The sequence below is a fragment of the Portunus trituberculatus genome, chromosome 22 (assembly GCF_017591435.1).
Source record: "Portunus trituberculatus isolate SZX2019 chromosome 22, ASM1759143v1, whole genome shotgun sequence".
Lineage (NCBI taxonomy): Eukaryota > Metazoa > Arthropoda > Malacostraca > Decapoda > Portunidae > Portunus > Portunus trituberculatus.
Genome location: NC_059276.1, coordinates 62,700 through 84,791, shown reverse-complemented (window position 1 = coordinate 84,791; position 22,092 = coordinate 62,700). Strand labels below are relative to the sequence as shown.

Below are 22,092 nucleotides of genomic sequence, written 5' to 3'. Positions count from 1 at the left end.
GGAGGCTGATGGGTCGGTTGCAGGAAGCCGGGCTTACAATCAACCTGGCCAAGTCCACCTTCGGGAAGTCTACGGTGGTCTACCTGGGACATGTGGTGGGGAACGGCAAGGTTCGCCCCAAGAGAGCTAACGTGGAGGCCATCCTTGGCTTCCTGTCCCTACCACCAGGAAAGCTCTCATGAGGTTCTTGGGGATGGCTGGTTTCTACAGAAGATTCTGTAGGAACTTCTCCACCCTGGCCGCCCCCCTGACGGACCTTATCAGCACTTCCGTCCCCTTCCACTGGACCCCGACCTGTGACCAAGCCTTCCAACATCTCAAGGCGTTTCTCTCCTCGGAACCAGTGGTCTGGACGCCGGATCACTCCCGCCCCTTCCATCTACAAGTGGACGTGAGTGGAGTTGGAGTGGGTGCTGTCCTACTACAAACGGACCCTACAAGCGGCATCCTCCATCCCATCGCCTATCACTCCGCCAAGCTGAAAAAACATCAACTCAACTACTCCACCATCGAGAAGGAGGCTCTGGCACTCGTCCTGGCGCTCCAACGTTTTGAGTGCTATCTTCATCCTGGTCCTCAAACTACGAAGGTCTTCACCGATCACAATCCTCTGGCCTTCCTTCACGACATGAAGAACCGAAACCAACACATTCTTAGGTGGGCCTTGTTAACTCAAGCCTTCAACTTGGAAGTCCACCATATCAAGGGATGGACAACATCATCGCCGACGCCTTATCAAGATCTCCCGTCTCACCTCCTTCATGAGCCCATTACGGAGTTACTACCATCACCTCCTCCGCTTGTTACCTCGTTCGCCACCTCTCCGCCTCCCCTTCCACGTCACCGTCTCGTGAACCTTCCACGTCACCGTCTCATGAACCCTCCACGTCACCGTTTCATGAAGCCCCGCTACTGTCCCGAAGTTGGATTCACGCGGCCCCTTTCGACTCGACCGGAAGTGTTGAGCCAGCTCTTGGTTTTCTGAAAAGCAAGTTGAGATCCAAGCCTCAACCAGTGAACACAACGCCTCTTGGGTCTACCGTGGGATCAACCATCACCCAGCACTTCACCACTGCGACACTGCATAAGTATCACTTCCCCTCGTCCGTGTTTTCCACATTGCCTCCATATAGGATTAGGATTATTGTTAGGTATTAAGTTGGGTTCTTTAGTGTTGTATTTATTACTGTGTTATATGTATATGTGTATGTCATTTTCCTGTGTTTCATTTTATATATCTGTGTTTCATGTTTCATGTTATATCTATGAGTGTCAATTTCATTATGGGTTATTAAAATAGTTTTTTTAAAGTGACCCCCTTTTGCATTTCCTCACCAGTTGAACCTGCAGTGTTTTTTTTTTATTGTTATTGTTCACCGGCTCCCCGATGCCAATCTTACCAGTTTAACCGGTGAACGTAACAGTAATAACACATTAATTATGCTATACTGTGTGTGGGTTAGCAACCCCTTCCCTTCCCAAGTCGTTCTCAAGCTAAACAATCCCACATTAACCATTAACCTACTATACCCTGTTCACTTAAGTCTGAGCCTAATTAACTACATAAACCTAAACATATCTGTAAACTGAGTGTTGATTGGTTACTTTTATGGCTTTCAAGATTTCTTTAACATCATTTCGTGTTCATCTCACATTGCTTTCTTTCAGTTTACGCTCTGCTTGCTTACACACTTAAGTTTATGTTGTCAGTTTGGCTCAGACTTAAGTGAACACAGTATAGTGGATATCTTACTATATGTTGTTACGTAAGCCACGGCTGCGGTTAACTGCTACAGCTCACTAGAGTGTTATCCTGGCAAAATCGCCAGCTTTGTTACGGTCAGTGCAGTGGGGAACATAACACTCCACAGAGTTCCCACTACTATAAATCACAGCAGCCGTAACCCTCAGGTTCTTTCAAGGTCGCCAACAGTGTATAACTTCCCCCACTGTAAGGGAATCTCCTCAGCAACTCCTCCTGTACCCAACCAAGTAGAATTTATAAATGGTAGATGCTATGTGTAACAGGGCGAGACATTAATACCCCCTAGAGAAACCGCCCACAAGGACAATTCTACCCACTTCTCTATGAAGTATTAATGCCTCTCCACACGCCTTGTCCACAGACTGTGATAACTCACAGACCGGGACAACACGCGCGGTATATTACTATACTATCTCACTACGACAAGTGCTTCCTAACACCTGTCAGACTGACACCCCTAGCCTACGACTACTACAATATATGAGGTGTACAGCACATCCGGTGGTGTACACACAAGCCCAGACACCACCTACGCGTGACAACAGCCACACACGGAGTCCAGATACTCGTCACAGACGATGGGGGCACACAGCCGCCCACCAAAACACACTGGTGACTACAGCCACCAACAGCAACAACGGGACGAAACAATAACGCATCCCTCCACGTCGCCACACCCGAGTGGACGAACGCACGACAGGAAATGTAGCCCCCAACCGGCTACACTTTCCTCAGGACAACAAGCCCGTTGTCCTACACAGCCACGGTCTACCGAGTAACAAGCCAGCTACTCAAGGGAGGGCACAACTCCCAGACCAATGACCAGCGAGCACCTAGAAAAGTCCAGCAACACGTCGCTCTCTTTACCCTGTGCCAGACCGACGAGCGTCCGCGTCCACCTCAGCTGAAGACTACCCTGGTAATGAGGCGATGCTCGCAGGCACAACAAGATGGTGGAAACAAAGAGAGGGTGGTCGGCCGCACAGCGCTTGGGGCCGCCATACTATAGGCATATAATAAAATAATAAATTAAAGAGGGATAAGTGTCTACTTTTGTTAGAACATTAACCCACCTGAAGTCAATACAAAACCTGACCTTGCCATCAGGCTTAGGCTGCAGGGTGACTGGGGAAATCATTGACTGTAAGTCCGAGTAATGAGCCCATGCTCAAGCATGTACTCCAACTCCTTCTCCACCAGTGCTTGTTTCATAGGATTTACTCGATAGGGGGGCAGTTTGACAGGCTCTGCGTCCCCAACATCAATATCGTGTGGTATCAACTGGGTCCTGCCCGGGACACTGCTAAACAAAGAGGAGTACTTCCTCAGCCGCCGAAGCAACTCATATTGCTGATCCCCTAAATGTACAACCTTCTCTTTCAAGAGATGGAGGCTATTCCGTTCCCACTGCCCTGTAGGAACAACAGGTTCAGGCCCAATAACTTCTGGAGCCTTTCCCTCCCGGCAGAAAAATAAAACTGAAGATGCCTCTTGCACAGCAGAACTAAAAGAGCCCTTCTGGCTAGTAGAACGAAAATAGGGCTTCAGCATGTTAACGTGACACAGCTGAGCCCTCTTGCGCTGGTCAGGAGTGACCACCAGGTAGTCGAGGTCACCTACCTTCTTCTCTATAATATAGGGGCCACTATAGCGGGCAGCAAGCGGCTGGCCCTCAAGAGGTAACAGCACAAGCACTTCATCTCCAGGAGCAAAACTCCGATACTCGGCCCTTCGGTCATAATACCCCTTCATACTCTGCTGGGCCTTACACAGGTGGGCCTGCGCCACCTCTAATGCCTTGGCTAATCTTTCTCGACTGCTCATGAGGCTCTTAAGCAGTGAGACAGGGCGCTCAGGCGATGGCTGACACCAAGCCTCCCGAACTACGTCGAGCGGTCCACGCACTCGGTGTCCAAACACTAGCTGATTGGGTGAGAAACCCAAGGACTCAGTGGGCGCTTCTCTCACCGCAAATAAGACAAAGGGGACACCCTCGTCCCAATCCTTATCTCTCTCCATGCAGAAACTCTTGAGCATGGTTTTGAGAGTTTGATGATGTCTCTCAGGGCTCCCTGAGACTGTGGATGATAAGCACTGGACACAATATGCTTGATCCCCACGCAGTCATCGTATCCTTAAACAACTTTGAAGTAAAGTTGGTCCCCTGATCGGACTGCAGCTCTGCTGGCAATCCAAAGTGTGTAAAGAAGGTTAACAAGCCTTCAGCACCACCTTAGAGTGAGTGCTTCTCAGGGAATTGCTTCAGGGTACCGCGTGGTAACATCCATTATGGTCAACAAATACTTGTGACCAGCCCTGGTAGTAGGCAGAGGACCTACTATATCAATCAAAACCCTCGTGAAGGGAGGATCAACAGCAGGGATGGGGTGGAGTGGCGCCACAGGGGTGTCTGATTAGGCTTGCCCACCACTTGACAAGTGTGGCAGCACTTAAGAATCGTGGCTACTTCTCCAGACATGCTGGGCCACCAAAATTGCGACGCAGGCGAGCGACGGTCTTTCGGATGCCCAGGTGTCCAGCCATGGGCCCCTCATGTGCCAACAGCACAAGTGCCTCACGCAGCTTCTGCGGCACACTACTTGCAATAACTCACCACCGTCACTCTCCTGCCATCTACGACACAACACCCCTTGATGCAAAACAAACTCCTCCCTGCCCTCCAACTCCTCACTTCCCTCACCCACTCGAGCAAAGAAGGAGGCCAACGCCGGGTCCTCCTGCTGCCTACGAATGAGCTCTGCAGGCTCTAGCTGGGTAAGAGAAAGGGGACTATAGGGTCATGGGGTTGAGGCAACGCTGCAACCCTACGTCCCACACGGCATCGAGGACGGAGAGCTGGCCCAGGCTGCTCCGCTCTGCCATGTGATCCGGTGAGTCCTCAGAAGGATCATCACCACTAGCCAGGCAGTCACCAGGCAAGGGAACAGCTCGCTCCCTGCCTCCACGATGCTCTACAGGGGAGAAACTCCAACTCCCCGCAGAACTGGAAGTCTCCCACCCTGGGCGCCAACTTCCAACAAACTGCCTGACTTATCATGCTGGGGCCTGTGCTGAACATCAGAGCCCCCAGCCTCCACACCAGGAAGAAACTCAGCACGAGTGCTCCCTCCGGAGTGCTCTGCAAAGTGAGGATAACCATCAAACAACTCAGCTACACCCAACACTTCGTCCTCACTCTCAGCAACAACTCCCAAAGCCGAGTCCGGTGCATTAACGAGTGATTCCACACCATCACCGTCAGCCTCTACACCAGAACTCAATGGTGAGCCCAACACTGACTCCACCACATCAGCACTGCTACTCCCATCTGGAGTCAATCCCACCGGTCTGCTAGCAGCCTCCTGGGTAGTAACAGGCTCTCTCAGCCCGGCGGGCCTGAGAGCGGTAACAACATTTACAGAGTCTTGCACCACTGGCCCAGACTCTTCAGCAACCTCATCCTCCTCAGAGGTTGGGATCCATACACGACCACCAGCCAAATCATTCCCAAGCAGGAAGTCCACTCCTGCGACTGGCAGTTCGTCTGCCACTGCTACCTGCGCCGTAGCAGTGACAAGAGGACATGACAGCGTCACCTCAGCCGTCACGAACTCCTCCACAGTGTTAAGTCCACGACACAACACTGCCTTACTAGATGTCACCTTCTTCCCAGTGACATTTCGGCACACTGACTGCTGTGCTCCTGTATCACGCAGTACAGTGACGGGATACTTTGTGCCATCAATCTCAACCGTGCCTCCACACAGGAAAGGACGGCACCAGTCAAGCTCACTATCCTTAACAACAGCGGGCGAGGCAACAGGGGGAGGGACAGGCGGGCCAACCTGCTCTCCCTCCTCCAAACACAACTCAGGCACACGCCGTGCCTTCTCACTTCTAAAGCCTGAAGGAGCAGTCAACTCATCACCACAAACTTTATCTGGCCACACCAACAAGGCAACTGGTTTCTGCGAGGACTTTGGAGTTTCAGCTGTTACTAATTTTGGGCAATTGAATTTAATATGCCCTTTTCCTCGGCAGTGATAGCACGTAGGTTGGTAATCATACTTGGGCGTTCTAGGGGCCGCCTTCCCTGCCGTCCCATCCTTCGCAGAAAAAGGAGGGGTGGGGGCCTGGGGCTTTCCAAAACCCATTTTACTGTCGAATCCAGTATATCGCCTAAAGTGGCCTGGAGAGCCCGAGGAAGAATTGCCACCACTCCCTGGGCCTCCCTTAGGACCACCTTCCTTACGACTCCAACTCCCAGGCTGCTGCACAGGACGGTGGGCCAACACATAATCATCAGCCCATGTAGCAGCCTCCTTCAAAGTCCTAAACCTCTTCTCCCTCAACAGAGGTACCAGCTCCTTATCAGCAATATCAATGAACTGCTCCATAACTACTAACTCCTTCAAAGCCTCGAGAGAGTCAACACCCTCGCTAGCAACCCATCTCTCAAACACTTGCTCCAGTGAACGAGCACACTCGAGGTAGGAGTCACTTGCTCGCTTCCTCTTTCCTCTGAATTGCAAGCGATAGGCTTCTGGTCGCAGCTCATATGCCCGCAAAATGTCAGCCTTAAACTCCTCATAATCATCCAGATCATCAGCTGACATTTTATCATAAACTTCAAGGCTTTTCCCTTGAGTTTATTCGCGACCAAGCCTACCCATCTCTCTCGAGACCAAGCAAACTCCTTGGCTTTCCTCTCGAAGCGGACAAACCATTCAGCCACCTTAGACTCATCAAATTCGGGGACTAGCTGGAGACTTTGAACTAAAGTACACTCTACACTCTGTTCTCCTCCTCCTCCTACACTACCAACAACTCCAAGCGTACTTACTGCATGGCGAGTTCTCTCCCACTCCAACTCTCTATCTTTATCTGCCCTTTCTCTCTCCATCTCTCTAGCCTCCTTCTCTGCTGCTAGTCTGTTTAACTCTCGTCTCTCTTCCGCTTCTCTAGCCCTCTCTTCCACCTCTCTAGCCTCTTACTCTGCTGCTAGTCTCTGAAGTTCTCGTCTTTCTTCCGCTTCTCTAGCCCTCTCCTCAGCAGCTAGTCTTATTAACTCTCGCCACTCTTCTGCTTCTATCTCCATTTTCTTCATTTCCAGCTTCAATCGCAGTTCCTCCAGTCTGGCAGCTGACTGGACACTATCAACAATACTGCTTGCTGGATTAGATCGTCGGGAGCCTTCCCTGCTTCCGATACTTCTGCCAGGGCTAATATATCCCACATCACCTTCACTGGGACCGCCACGTGCGTTATCATGACACGTAGTAAATGCGTCCTCACTGACCCCACGCGTGGCCACCGACTCATCATACCCACGTGGTGAGTCTCGCCAGCTCACACTCGCATCCTCACCCTCCACTGGTGGGGTGAAAAGACCAGTAACTCTCTCCATGGTGCTCACAGGGACTCGTTCTCACAAACAATAAAATAATATAAGTAATAATACCCCACACAATAACACTACACACTATAAAGCACTTGGTTTATCCTGGCGAGGTCGCCACTGTTACGGGTTCACGTAACGCTGCGGTTAACTGCTACAGCTCACTAGACTGTTATTCTGGCAAAATCGCCAACTTTATTACGGTCAGTACAGTGGGGATTATAAAAACTCCACAGAGTCCCCACTACTATAACTCACAGCTGCCGTAACCCTCAGGTTCTTTCAAGGTCGCCAACAGTGTATAATTTCCCCCACTGTAAGGGAATCTCCTCAGCAACTCCTTCTCCTCCTGTACCCAACCAAGTAGAATTTATAAATGGCAGAGGTTATGTGTAACAGGGCGAGGCCTTAACACCCCCTAGAGAAACCGCCCACAAGGACAATTCCACCCACTTCTCTATGAAGTATTAATGCCTCTCCACATGCCTTGTGCACCCAGGCTGTGAGGGTTCACAGACTGGGACAAAACGTGCAGTATATATATTACTATACTATCCTACTACAACAGGTGCTTCCTAACACCTGTCAGACTGACATCCCTGGCCTACTACTACTGCAATATATGATGTGTACAGCACATCCGGTGATGTACACATAAGCCCAGACACCACCCACAGGTGACACCAGCTATACACGAGTCCAAATACTCGTCGCAGACAAATCTGGCGGACGACAACTACGCACCACTGGCCGACATGAAGCCTCTCAGCATTCAATTAGTGTGCATGGCTACTACCACTACAATACAGTATACTACTGAAACTATACAAAAGATGGTGGGGGCACACAGCCGCCCACCAAACCCCACTGGTGACCACGGCCACCAACAAAACAAACAGGACGAGACAAAGCGTGTCTCTCCGTGTCGCCACACCCGAGTGGACGAACGCACAACAGAAAATGCAGCCTCAACCGGCTACACTTTCCTCAGGACAACAAGCCCTTTGTCCTACACAGCCACGGTCTACCGAGTAACAAGCCAGCTACTCAACAGGAGGGCACAACTCCCAGACCAATGACTAGCGAGTAACAAGCGAAGCCCAGCAACACGAATCTCCCTAACACTGTGCCAGACTGACGAGAGTGCGTATCTATCTCCGCTGAAGGCTAGCTGGTTACTGACTGTGAAGCTCACAGGCACACAAAATGGTGGAAACAAAGAGGAGGGTGGCGGGTCGTCTGCTCAGCATAACAGCCCGAGGGGCCCGCGATGGGTGGCCATAGGCTTCACATATAATGAAATAATAAATTAAAGGGGATTACGACAGTGCCCATCACAATATATATATATATATATATATATATATATATATATATATATATATATATATATATATATATATACAAACAACCCTTCTTAAAACAAAGGTTCACACAACAAAATTTCCTTACAACGAAGGTTTCATTTTACTACCATCTGCTCGTTTGACGAACTCTAAACTTGCTTTAATGAGGTTTTATCCAGGTAAATTTTTTTAAGTTTGAAAGCCCTGCCGTATCACACATGCCGACAGGCTTTTGAATACACCAGCGCCTCTTGTGGACAACACGCGCACCACTCACTCCCCCTGTTCAAAACAATAACAGCATCAGCAGCAGCTCGTCTTCCCTCGCTCAACTTACCACCAAAACGGCCTACAATGAGGCCTAGCATTGCTAAGAAGACCAGGAAGTCTCTTACTCTCAAAGTGAAGTTGGATATTATTTGCAGGCATGAAAGAGGCGAGAAAATTAATAGCATTGCTTGCCACCATCTTGACTCCATCTACTGTCTCTACTATTTTCATGTCAGCACTCTATTAAGAAGGCTGTTGAGACCGTATCTTCCTTGAAAGCTAAAAGAACCACCTGAACTCTCGTGACTCTACAATGGATACAATGGAAAACCTTGTGGAAATGTGGTACATAAGTTTTGTATGTGATATAATGATGTGCGCTTTGTTTACATTCCACAAGTTGCCAGTTAGTGTCTTTCCCGTTTCACTCTCCCTCCCCTCATAAATTTAAGATCATCAACATTATAAAGCTATGTACATACATACATTAGTGTACATTATAATGACTTAAATTAAACTGCCTAAATGTTTAACTTCATAATTTCTACTTTCATTAAACATTTCACTGTACTATGAATCACTCTTGCTTTGTTTACTCTCAATGGAAGTTCAAGTCAGGGGTTAAACTTATTATAATTGGTTCACTTAACGAAGTTTTGCTTAACGAAGGTTTTTTTTAGAAACATAACCCCTTTGTTAAGCGGGGGTTACCTCTACATATAAAATCCATATTTCATAAACTGTAATGGGTGTCCAGACAAATATTTAGTGTTTGAAATTAAAAAAAAAAAATTCCCCTACATATTGTCAATAAACTCTCTAGTTTCCCTTGCAAATTGCTATTTTCCCTGTAGGCATCCCCTACCCCCTACATTACGCTAAAATCACCTACTGTAGGGGATTTCCCCTTTGAGTGGCATCCTTAGCACAGGGTAGCGTTGGTTTACACTTCTGCCCAGCGGGCTGGCGGCGGAATTAACCGGGTGGGTGGCACGCGAGATATGAATGTCAAATTGGCGAGTCAGTCGGTCGAACCTTGAGGATTGGGTATTAACCCTTAAAGCGCGGGTGTGCACAATAGTGGACGGCCAGAGCGCGGGCTCATAACGTGGGTGTCCACAATAGTGGACGGCCAGAGCGCGGGCTCGTAACGTGGGTGTCCACAATAGTGGACGGCCAGAGCGTGGGCTCGTAGCGCGGGTGTCCACAATAGTGTACTCGGCATTTTCTTAATGAACGTGCCGCCAGATTTGATTAGTTTGTCATCAAGTACAGTAAACATGTCATTTTCTTTCATACAATGCCCGCAAACACTCTCTTACATTATCAATGGTCAGTTAACGCCTTGTGCTAACTTTGACAGGATCTCCGGTAGACAATGCAGCTCACCAGTCAGCTCCGCCACAAGTGTGGACCCCGTTACAGAGACCACCACTGATACGCCTAATCCTAACATTTATTTATTTTTTATTCTAACATGTACGATGATTTTATCTGTACATATTTGTGATAGGTATGATGAATAAACACTGAATGCAGAAAAATGCAATGCAAATGTTATGTGTCATACAGTGGCCGTTCAGCGTAGAGCAGCCTGGCAACGCCTGAGCCAGTGTGTACAATGCAGCGAGAGGTGCAACAATAAGTATGTAGCGATCCATAATAGTTATCCTTTGGAATCTCAAAAATAATAGTAGTGTTGTTTTGTTTTTTTATCATTCATTTTGTTACACAATGCAAGTACGTACAGAATTCTAGCATGGATTTTGGTTCATTGCTAGGTTTAGTGAGTAATGCTAACCACAGATTTTTACAATATTACAAAATTTGAGCTTTATATGGGTATGCTTACAGGGTGGAGTCCGGGGGGGTGCACCCCCCTGGTTAGGTTTGGTTACGTTAGGTTAGGTTTATGTTAGGGTTAGGTTAGTGTTGCAGGGGGGGGAGTCCGGGAGGGCGCAGCCCCCCCCGGCTAGGTTAGGTTACGTTAGGGTTAGGTTACTGTTGTAGGTGGGGGTCCAGGGGGGCACAGCCCCCCAGTTAGGTTAGGTTTTTGTCCTTGGATTTTTTTGGATCGCCATATCTCGCCTCTTTTGGCTCCCCCCCCAAAACCCCCAATTCCCCACATGCCCCCAAGCTTGTTGGGGGGAAGGGGGGTAATAGAAAAGAATATGTAAGGAGTTGCTGTTCTATAGATTTATCGAATTACCGAAATTAGTAAAATTAGGAAACTTGTAATGAAAATTCCGTAGACTTTTTAATGGGAATTTTTCCATTTTACGCAAAAAATACGCATTTCTGACGCATTTCATGTACCCCACCCAAAACCCCGCATTCCCACCTGTCCCCAAGCTTGTTGGGGGATGGAAGGGGGAGTATGGGCAGAAACTAGAATTTTACCACTTTTGCTGTTATTTCATATATTTTCATGCTTTGATAAAGTATACTTGCGTATGTTACTGAAAAAAGCAAAACAAATTTCATCTATCTCTGCCAACCTCCTCCTTCAACACTTATCACAAAGAGGGGTGGAAATGTAAACAAACCTCTACACTCACTCTCTCTCTCTCTCTCTCTTTCCTACTTAAAACTTAATTTATTGAATGAATAATGTTTACAGGATCATCATTGAGCACTTCTGTGAATATTGGAGCAGTCAGTCTTCTGTGGGTGGCTATGTTTGTACACTGCAGCTGATTGACAGTCCCAAGTGAGGGTTGGGAATGTGGTAGGGTAACATTCTGTGGAATGCACCCTCTGAAGTAAACATACTTTAAAAGAGTAGTTCATCTAAATATATTATCTTTTGTTATGTTTTATTATGTTTCTGTGCAATAATTATTATTTATAAATACCTTATTCTTACATAAAAAATATGTGAATAAAAAAATAGGGGTGCTCTTTTTGGAGAGGCTAGATGGAATTAATGGCATTTCAATGAGAAAAATTGTTTTCAGGTACAAGCTTTTTGAGATAGAAGCTCCATCATGGAACGAATTAAACTCATTTCTCAAGGTACCACTGTATTATCTTGCATTTTTCCTTCAGAAGAACCTAATACTTTCTATAACAAATAATTTAAACTGAGACATCACAATTGAACTTTCCTTGATAAGCATCAATAGTTTTCTTTATTGATCTTTTCATAATGTCATAATTTTTCTGACATCATCTTTATTATCTTATTTCATCTTCTCTCTCTTCTGTTGAACTAAGTTGCCCATAAATAAAACTGTGTAGCATTCATTTTCTAAATACGCAAACCAAAGAGATAAAAATATCATTTTCTAAATATGCAAACCAAAGAGATAATAATATACAAAAAAATTTAGGAAAGAAAAATTATAGCACAGTATAGACACACTGAATATCGAAAAATAAAGTAGGTCCACCAGTGGTCCTATAAGAAATCTGGTGAGAGTGCAAGTGTTAGTGAGCCACAGCCTTCCACTAGTGGGTTCACAGGAATCACACCAGGAGAAAAGTTACAAAGATGTTTTCATGAATGATGACTCATCCTCCGACAACCTCCCTCCTCCTCCCCACCCTTTTTACCTCCTCTTCTAAGTTATCCATCCCCAGCCTTCATTTAAGGTATGTGAAAATCAAAATTGTAGGAAAATCCATTGAAATTTTTTTAAACTTGAGGTTTTGCTAAGATTAGAATGAATTTATAGGTATCAATAGTCGAACTCTTTAATACTCGAACAGCCATTTGGAATGAATTATGTTCGAGTATTGAGTCTCCACTGTACAATAAATAAAATAAAATATATCTAATGTTTTATTTTAACCATATATGTCAATGTCAACATCATTTTGTGAAAGGGGTAATATGCAGTGAGGCATGTTAAATTGGGTAACAAGCTGAAAAAGTTTGGAAGCCACTGCTCTAAGGGATCCAAAACACTCATGAGTGGGTACCTCCTCTGCCTCTGAGGTGGACAAGTCATAAAACACATTAAACTCTGAATCATTTCCCTGGGGTAAACTAGCATCCAGGTCCTCAAGTGCGGCAATTAAATTACTCACAATACCACTAAGGCGATCAAGTGGTTTGACCATGGCCATGGCAGGCCGATCAGCTGTTCCACTGTTGATATTACTCTGCCTGGCAACTGAAGGCAGTGAAGTGCATCGCACCACCTGTTGCACACTGCTGCTAGCCTGTCTGTCGTCACTTCTTACATCAGCTTCATGGTTGTCGTCTTCATTCCAGGGCCGTTCCTTGCTCGAAGAGGAAGTGGACAATGAAGTTAGACATCTAGGAGTATCAAGAGAAATAGTCCCAACCTGACATGGTGGAGGGAGACAGGCAGCTGTCCACTCCTTAGAGAAGACAAACAAAAAGGCAGCAGCCAGTAGTCAACACCATAAAGACAGTAAACAGCACTCAACTCCCTGGAGGTGACAATCGGTATCCAGCAAACAGCAGTTAGCTCCTTAGAGGTGACAGTCAGAACTGTAGACAGCAGTCAACTCCTTGGAGGTGATGGTCAGTAACCAGCAAACAGCAGTTAACTTCTTAGAGATGACAGTTAGAACACTGTAGACAGCAGTCAGCTCCTTGAGGGTGACAGTCAAGAACACCAAAGACAGCACATGGAGGACACCAAATTGTAGAAACCACCACAGGAATTGATGGTAAGTAGACAGGGGCCGCTCGTAATGAAAACAATCAAACAAGGAAGGTGGAGGGGCCAAGGTGTTGACTGCATAAGAACTAGCAGTGAACTGACACATGGCTGGTACCATGGGTACCACTGAATGCCATGGTGACGTTAGTTTTAAATATTGTAAAATTAAATCTAAAGTAATCTAACCTGTGAAGCTGTGATGCATGTTTATAAATATCAGCTGATTGCCACTGACTCAATGCCATCTAACAGTGAGGAGTTACAGTAAGTTCATGATCATAAAAAAACACATCAACACCATCACCATTACGGCAGCAGGTAGAAAAAAAATGAGCTACACAATGTCCAACAAACTACAAGTGATAGATTGTGCCAAGGAACATGGCAATAGAGCAGCAGCAAGGGCTTTTGAGCCAACATCTATAGAAAAAATGGTAAGTGTCAGGCAAAAGCAAGATGCATCTTATTCATGTTATCATTATGATTGTTATTATCATTGCTCTATTATGTTATCATAATTCTTGATTAGGTAAGTTTTTTAAAGAGTATCATTTCTTCATTTTTATACTAGTACTATTATATGGTATAAAAACTGGGCAAGTGACAAAAAATGACAGGTTTGAAGCCCTAGTGTCAATTCAAATTATTTCCATAAGTTCTTCACTTTATCTATCGCGATTTTAGTTATCACGCAGTAATAGATAATTTAAGCACAATATTTTTTTCATATAAGAGGGAGAACTGCCATGGGGAAAATAAAAAATAATTACTGAAACTGCAGTCTCCAAAAAAGATCGAAAGAATCAGTCAAAAGCTTGGGACAACTAAACCTACTTAACATTTTTCAACCTAACCGTCCATCCTAGAAACCTATTAGATAAACTTATTATTGATATTCCACAGGGCAAAATGGGGTCACAAATACTTAAAACTTAGAGATGTAGACCTTACGAAGGATTGTACTTCATAGAGATGTTGACCCTGCGAATGGCTGTACTTATTACATATGGTGCATTAGTTAAAACAGCAATAAAACCAAAGAATTACATGTATATAGTGTGTATGACGGACTGTTCTTTCATTCAAATCTGTTTTATCATCTCATCTTGGTAATCTACTTTTTGAATATTATGATTAATGAGGTTAATTTGTCGGCACTCTTATAAAGAAACTGGGACTCTCACAAAGAAGCCGTCCCATGAGCTCGCCTTGATTGCCGGCCACCCCCCTTCGCAACACTTCCAAACAGCCGATGTGACGTCACATATATGGAGCCACGCTATTAATGAGAGAGAGAGAGAGAGAGAGAGAGAGAGAGAGAGAGAGAGAGAGAGAGAGAGAGAGAGAGAGACCATCTTATGACGTAAAAGTACTTCCTCCATTTATTCCTTTGAAGTTGCCAGTATAAATGTACGAAAAAGAAAAAACCTTGCCGCCTTGCTACATAAGAGTGCTTCCTCCGTTTATCATCCCTTTGTTCCTTTTATCTCCCTTAGGCATAGTCTCATTCATCCTGCTTTCCCTTATTTTCCTTCATCTGTTTTATTCATATTTCTGCTTTATTTGTTATTCTCTTCTCCTATTTGTTACCCATTTTCCTTATATCTAATGTTATATTACCATTTCCTCCTATCCTCTTATTCATTACCATATTCTCTCTCTCTCATTCTCGTTGACCACTAGCATGGCTCCATGTAGGTGACGTCAAATCAGCTGCGTGGAGGAATTGCGAAGGGGGAGCCGGGAATGGAGGCGAGCGTGAGGGACGGTTTCTTTGAGAGAGTGCCACACTGTCCTGCCCGCTCATCTTGATTCTCGGCTTCCCCTTCGCAGCTCCTCTACCCAGCTGATTTGACGTCACAAATATGGAGCCACGCTATTGGTCAACGAGAGAGAGAGAGAGAGAGAGAGAGAAATAACTTCACTGCCGTCTCTCTCATCCCCTTATTCGTTTCCACATTTTCTCTCTCTCCATATATGTGACGTGAAATCAGCTGGGTAGAGGAGCTGCGAAGAGGAAGCCGAAAATCGAGACGAGCGGGCGGGACGGTTTCTTTACGAGAGTGCCCCAAAATGTACTGACCCATAAGGTTCACCGTTAAAGTAACAACTGTTACTCTGTTTTCTTTAAAGTAATGAGTGATATATGGCAACGTCGTAGGGATTATCGGCCTCACCTTGTGGGTCAGTACATTTTGGTTTTACTACAGTGAGAAGTGGGCCATACGTTGCAGCTCGGGCCATCACGCCTTCCGGGGCCACACAATGTTATCACACATACACTCACTCGTCCTTACCTTCTTCACGGGCTCCTCTGGATCCCTGACCAGAGAAGGGACCACGGAGGGCACTGGGTTGACCTCCTCGGTTTGCTTCTCAGCTTGCTCCCTCTTATTCATGCTTGTGTGTTGTGGCGCAGCGGCTCTTACCGTCCCAGGGTGAGGATGCGGCAACACCCGTCCCGCGCCGCTAACTCAAAAACAAACAAGCTATATGGCCTTTGTTGCCTAGCAGCAGGACAAATTACTTCATTGGAGGGGGGCTCCCTTGAGATGACTTAATTTGAGGATTATTTAATCCTTTAATAAAAAACAAACAAATCGGTGGTACTTGACTACCTATTCAGACGAGGCGTTTTCCAACGCGCGTCAGCAAACGCGGCGTTAGGAAACTACCGTTCACACGAGGAGTTTTCAAACACGGCGTCAACGCGACGCTTGTGTTTGTGCACGCGTATATGTGTGAGCCAAACAATGCAGAGAGCAACAGACAGTTCCAACCAGGATGGATGTGGAAGAGGCAGCATGTGCTTGGGTCTTGCAACGCCGTTTGAAGTAGCGCAAGCGGCGAGAAAGAAGACATTGGATTCATCCATTTACAAGACAGACTCACCCATGGCATGTTTGCAACCTTGTACCCGAGTTTAAGAGAACATGAAGCCAAGTTTTTCAAATATTTTAGAATGTCAGTGAAATCATTTGATGACCTGCTTGGAAATATCTTCAACTAACAAGCTGTGTGAGTGTCGCGTGATTGAAAGCTTCCTCCACGTGGAAAATACTAGGGGTTGCCATAGTAACGCACATTCTCTCTCCTCATTGGTAGCAGCTCAGCCAACTAGAGAGCGTGCTGCTTTCAAAACGCGGCGTTTACCGCTGTGTAAACGCTCCCAAATGCCCCAATGTATCTCGACCCGCTCGCCAAACGCGCGCAAGGAACTCCGAAGTTAACACGGCGTCAGTCAAAACGCCGCGTCACGTATGAACGGTTCCATAGACTATCATTGACTTTGTTAACGCTGCGTTTGCTAACGCGCATTGGAAACGCCTCGTCTGAACAGGTCCTTATCGTGAGGTCTACCACACTATAGCGTGAGATCTACCTCCCGTTAACACTGTAGCGTGAGGTCTACCGCTGCATTATCCCTCCCTCATGGATATCACACATTTCCATACATTTATTTTAACGATAAACACTTAATTTGTACATATCCTAGGAATGACTTAAATAGATAAAGAAGAAAGATAAAAAGTAAACATGTTATCATACATTTCCATACATTTATTCTAACGATACACACTTCGTACATCATCTAAGAATGACACAAATAGATCATCGGAATTTTTTCTCATCACCTTCCAGCAAAAATGATCAAGATGAGACTGGAACAGCTGACGATCAACACCTCGCATGGTACCCCATGGCATTTAGGTTGTTATAAGCATGCCACTCGTCTGAATGAATCACCGAACCATATGCACACTCCCTTTCAATAATAGGGATTAGAGTGTTGCGGTCACTCCGTTTCATCCAAAAGTACCGACAGTCTAAGCCTTGTTTAAAACCAAAAACCCAAGGCCTCTGGTTTCTGTTGTTTTCTTGTTCTGCGTCACTGTCCTCGGAGAGAGGAGCGCTTTCTCCATTCAGCATCCTTCCTCGGTTGTACTTTCGTCGACGGTCGACCAGCAAATCTTGCCTCATCAATTTGGATGGGGTTATCTGTTGTTCCTATCATCTTTCCTCGTCGTTAATGAGAAACTATGGCTGTAGGTACACACCTCTCAGCACATGTTGAACCAGTCAGTTACAGTACACAAACCTAAGGGCGCACATATACTTGCTGGTTCTGTAGTGGTGCTCCGCTTTTCACGCATATTATTGCATGAAAAAAAAGGCTTTCACTGACTTCTCAGTGAGCAAAAAAAAAACAGGAACATTTATGGAAAGTGTTGTCGCTAGATAGAAAATAAGTGAAAAGGATTGGAAGACTCCAAGATGGCGGAGAAATATGCCATTTCAGTATTATTACCTTCGTCCTGTTATAAGTGTAGCTCTGATTCTGGAGACATAACAAAGTCCATTAAGTGTTGTCTGTGTAACCGATGGGCTCATACGAAATGTGTGAATTTGGCAGGGATTAAATCTGAAAATATTCGCAACGTGAGGTATCTGTGTGATGTTTACTTCATTGAGGTGTCGTCTCTGAAGAAATTCATCAATGATGTTGAGGATTTTAAGTCTGATTTGAAGAGCATTACTGCTAAAGCTGACAAGATGATGGAAATAGTTGATAATAAGATGGCAAGAATGGAAGAGATAAGTATCAAGGTCGATGAGGCAACAGAAGGCTTGGCGGGAGTTGCTGAGTCGCTGAATTTTGCTGACTCGGAACATTCCACACCTTGGCAGGATGTGAAGAGGAAGAGGAGGATGAAAAAGAACCTGCTTGTTGTAGGGGTAACTCAGGATTCTGAAGCAAATCTGAAAAATGAAGTTTCTCATGCTTTGGATGGAATGCAAATTAATGATACAAAGTTTGCTAATGATGGCAAAAAAAAATAGTGATGAATTTTGCCGATGAGAGTCTGAGAAATGAGGCAGCCCAGAAACTGGAGAATGTTGAAAAGTTGACAACTAAATCTGTTCAGAAAATTAAACCCAAGATAATGCTATGTAATGTCCATAAGGAAGAGACTAAGGAGGGTGTCATTGATACAATTATTGCAAGAAATTATTACCTTCAAGCAGTTTCTGATATCAAGTCAAAGATTGAGAATATTTTTTGCAAACCAGCAGCAGGGGGCACAGTTCATTACATCATGAAATGTGATCCAATGATAAGACAGTTGTTGCATCAGCATCAGGACAGGATTAAGCTTGAATGGGGAGTTTACCAGGTTCGCAACAGGTATCATGCACTTATCTGTTACCATTGTCAAAGGTATGGTCATACTGAGGCAAACTGCAATGCCAAGAAAAATGGCGAGCATCCCGTTTGCTTTAAATGTGCAGGCAACCATAAGTCCAAGGATTGCACATCTACAGAGAAGAAATGCATACACTGTGTGAGGTTTAAGAAACAGAATACTGACCACTCGGCGAATAATAGTTGTTGTGTTGTGTTGGAAAGTGAGATTGACAGGATCAGAAATATTACAAATCATGGCTACTAATGCTGTGAGCTCTATGTTGAAATGTGGTTTATCAAAATATGTCCAGTCAGTTGGAAACAAGACAATAGAAATCAGAACTTTAATAATTAATGATGAGAATCTGGATATTCTTGCTTTGATTGAAACATGGCTGAGTGAATATGATACTGCGAAAATTAGAGAAATGACCCATGACAGTCATACATTTGTGCACATACCAAGAAACACGATGCAGACCCATACAGACTACATGAGCCAAGAAATAACCTTGATATGGGATGTCGAGTATTTGTAAGATGAGCACCAAGGATTTACAATAAACTGCCAAGTGATATTAAAGGTTGTGCCAGGATCAATATCTTCAAAATGAAATTGAAGACATATTTGTTCAAGGAAGTTTATGATTTTAACGGCATGGAAATCAAAGACAATGGTAGATGGTAGTTGCTTTCGAGGGAGGCTCTGCTGAGCGCTGCCTCGCAGTGGAGCGGAGCCTTGAACAAACACCCCAAGTAACAAGTAACAAGTAACAAGTACTGGTAGATTTTCCTGTGAGAATCGTTACATTGGTATATATAATACAAAGAGAAATATTAATTTTGATATTTCACACAGGCTCAGGTTGCAGTGCAATTTGTTGTTCATGTCCGTATAATGGAAAAATTCATTTCCTATACGAACAGACCGTGTAGTTTGACACCCCGTTCGAGGGCAACGTAACACTGTTACGCTTTTCTTTTTTTCCTGCATAACAGAACCACATTTATAGCATGGATCTGCTTCTTGAACTGTATCCAAGAGATTGTGCTCCCTTAAAAAGGTGAGTGCTACTTCTTCTGTCAGAATTACTCTTCTATAAAACTCCTGCAACATTTTGAAGTACCCTCAATCAATGTTAACTATAGGCGTTTTCAGTAACACTTTGAGGAGGGCGAACGGTCCAGAACCGTTCCCTTTTACACGCGAACGCTGATACTGAGAACGGTAGTAACACTGCCGGACGAATCTCCCTCGTTGCTCGCCGGAAAAAAAAAAAAACTATTGTACTCCTTAGTCGCAGGATCACGCCAAGCTGAGACGTACAGCCTCATTCCACCGTAATAAAGATATTATTATGGGAATGGGATAATTGAAGGCAAGGCTAAAATAAAACACTACACATTTAATTTCTGCGGGGAATATTTTTTGACGGCCCTGGTACACGCTGCAGAGGCTGGATGCACATGTCCAAATGATTTTTGTAGCACAGATCTACTTTGTTCAAAAACATCTTGTCACAGACGTCACAGGTAAATCTGTTAAGTGTAAAAAAACTGTTGGTAATTCTTTATAACAAGTCTGTCCCTCCCTTCCCTCCATCCCCTCCATCCCCCACAAACAAGCTAGGGTGCCTGTGGGGAATCGGGGGTTTTGGCGGGGAAAATAAACGCAAAATGAGCATAAAAAAAGATAATAAAAACCTACGGAAATTTTCCATAATATTTCAAGTTTTTCCAACCTTAACTAACCAAGCATAACCTAATCTAACCAATCATAACCTAACCTAATGTAACCTAACTGGACCCCCCCCCTGCTAGGGCATTAACCTAACCTAATGTAACTTAGCCCCCCACTGGACCCTTCCGCTTGGACATTAACCTAACATAATGTAACTTAGCCCCCCCCTGGACCCCTCCGCTAGGACATTAACCTAACCTAACCTAACCTAACCGAACCTATAGGCCGACTCAGATATGAAGGCCGCTGAGGGAGAGACCTAACGGGGATTCCCCGGCTGCGGCATCGCCAAGCATCGTAGCACATGTTTCGATCTCATTATTAGCTTACATCTTAATGAAACGTCATAAAAGTGTATTCCTCTAAATTTCTAATAAGGATGTATAGAGAGCTTTGAATATTGTTTTAGTGTAATGAAGACAATGATTTTGTATAGATACCACAAAATGTAGCACCACTGCTCTCCAGCGTTGCTACTTTTCAAGGTTGGACATGGGTGAGGTCAACCTCCCTGACCGCTGATAATCCCCAGGTCAAATCGAGTCACTCCTCCCCTCCCTGTCGCTCAGGATGGAAGGTGAATATCTCGTCCGCGCTACTCGCCATCGCAACCTTCATAGTCGATAGAAATTAATTATTTACAGCGTCAACAAGTTCTGCTTAAAGGATTCTTTTATTATCAATGTGGAGGACACTTCTGATGAAGAACTGTCTGATTAAATAGCTGAGAGAGGATTATGCCTACAGGGTAAAACCTCTATAAAAAAAAACGCACCTTAACTCTTACCTCATGGGTGGTGTGGAAAAGAGTAAAATAAAACAACAAAAAGATGCATGTCTACTTGTTTATTTTAGAGAGAGAGAGAGAGAGAGAGAGAGAGAGAGAGAGAGAGAGAGAGTGTGTGTGTGTGTGCCGTGTCACTGGAGAACCAGTACGTAAACTGTTGAAAGTCTCGCGCAAGCAGGATTACACACACACACACACACACACACGTGCATGAGAGAACTATATAGTAATAAGAAACAGGAGGAAGTAGTAACAAGCCACAGAGAGAGAGAGAGAGAGAGAGAGAGAGAGAGAGAGGGAGAGATGGGCGTTTCTCCACACTTCAATGTTAATCCTATAATTGAGGCTGCGACGTTTGGCGACGCCGCAACCGGGGAATCCCCGATAGGTCGCCCCCCCACCCCCATCAGCGGCCTTCATATTTGTGTCGGACTATAATGTAACCTAATTGCGGGGGCTGCGTCTCCCCTGGACAAGGGGATGACAACTTGATGTGTTTCTGACCAGGTGTCTAGTTGTTTCAGATCAGGAGATCTGTAGGCACGCATCAGGACTCCTTCCTGATAATAAAAACAAGGCAATTTAGACATATCCTTTGTCTCACTGGCAACATGTCTGATCTTAGCCAAAGTGAGATCCTGTTCCTGAGCATTAATGAAATTCTCCTTTGAAATGATGTTATTGTACAAGTTGTCAGTAGAGGCAATCATTGGTGGAGGAGGTGGTGAAAGGGCAGGGGACTTGGATTGAGACCTGGTGACTGCACACACTGGGAAGAAGTGAGCGGATGTTTCGTCCAGGGTCTTAGTGGGACTTTCTGTTAAAGGAGAATCAAGAACAATTAAGTTTGGAACTGCCAAGTTACCCGCATGATCATTACCCAGTACAAGATGTACCCCCGGTACTGGCAGTTCACCAGGTTTAATGGCTACCTCAACCTCTCCTGAAATGAACGGGCAC

General features: G+C 45.1%; 1 protein-coding gene across 11 annotated transcripts in view; it reads right to left on the bottom strand.

The window, feature by feature from the left end:
• LOC123507349 (ankyrin repeat and zinc finger domain-containing protein 1-like) overlaps nt 1-15,905 on the bottom strand; it is a 360,722-nt gene extending 344,817 nt beyond the window's left edge. For 4 of the 11 annotated variants that reach the window (XM_045260119.1, XM_045260123.1, XM_045260126.1 and 1 more), the window contains exon 1: nt 15,714-15,900. In XM_045260119.1, coding sequence (XP_045116054.1) covers nt 15,714-15,815 — 102 coding nt within the window. In that variant the 5' untranslated portion in view covers nt 15,816-15,900. Of the gene's footprint in view, nt 1-15,713 lie in introns of all 11 variants that reach the window. The other 7 variants (XM_045260118.1, XM_045260124.1, XM_045260133.1 and 4 more) reach the window with 6 other exon arrangements.
• Nucleotides 15,906-22,092: the final 6,187 nt, after the last annotated feature.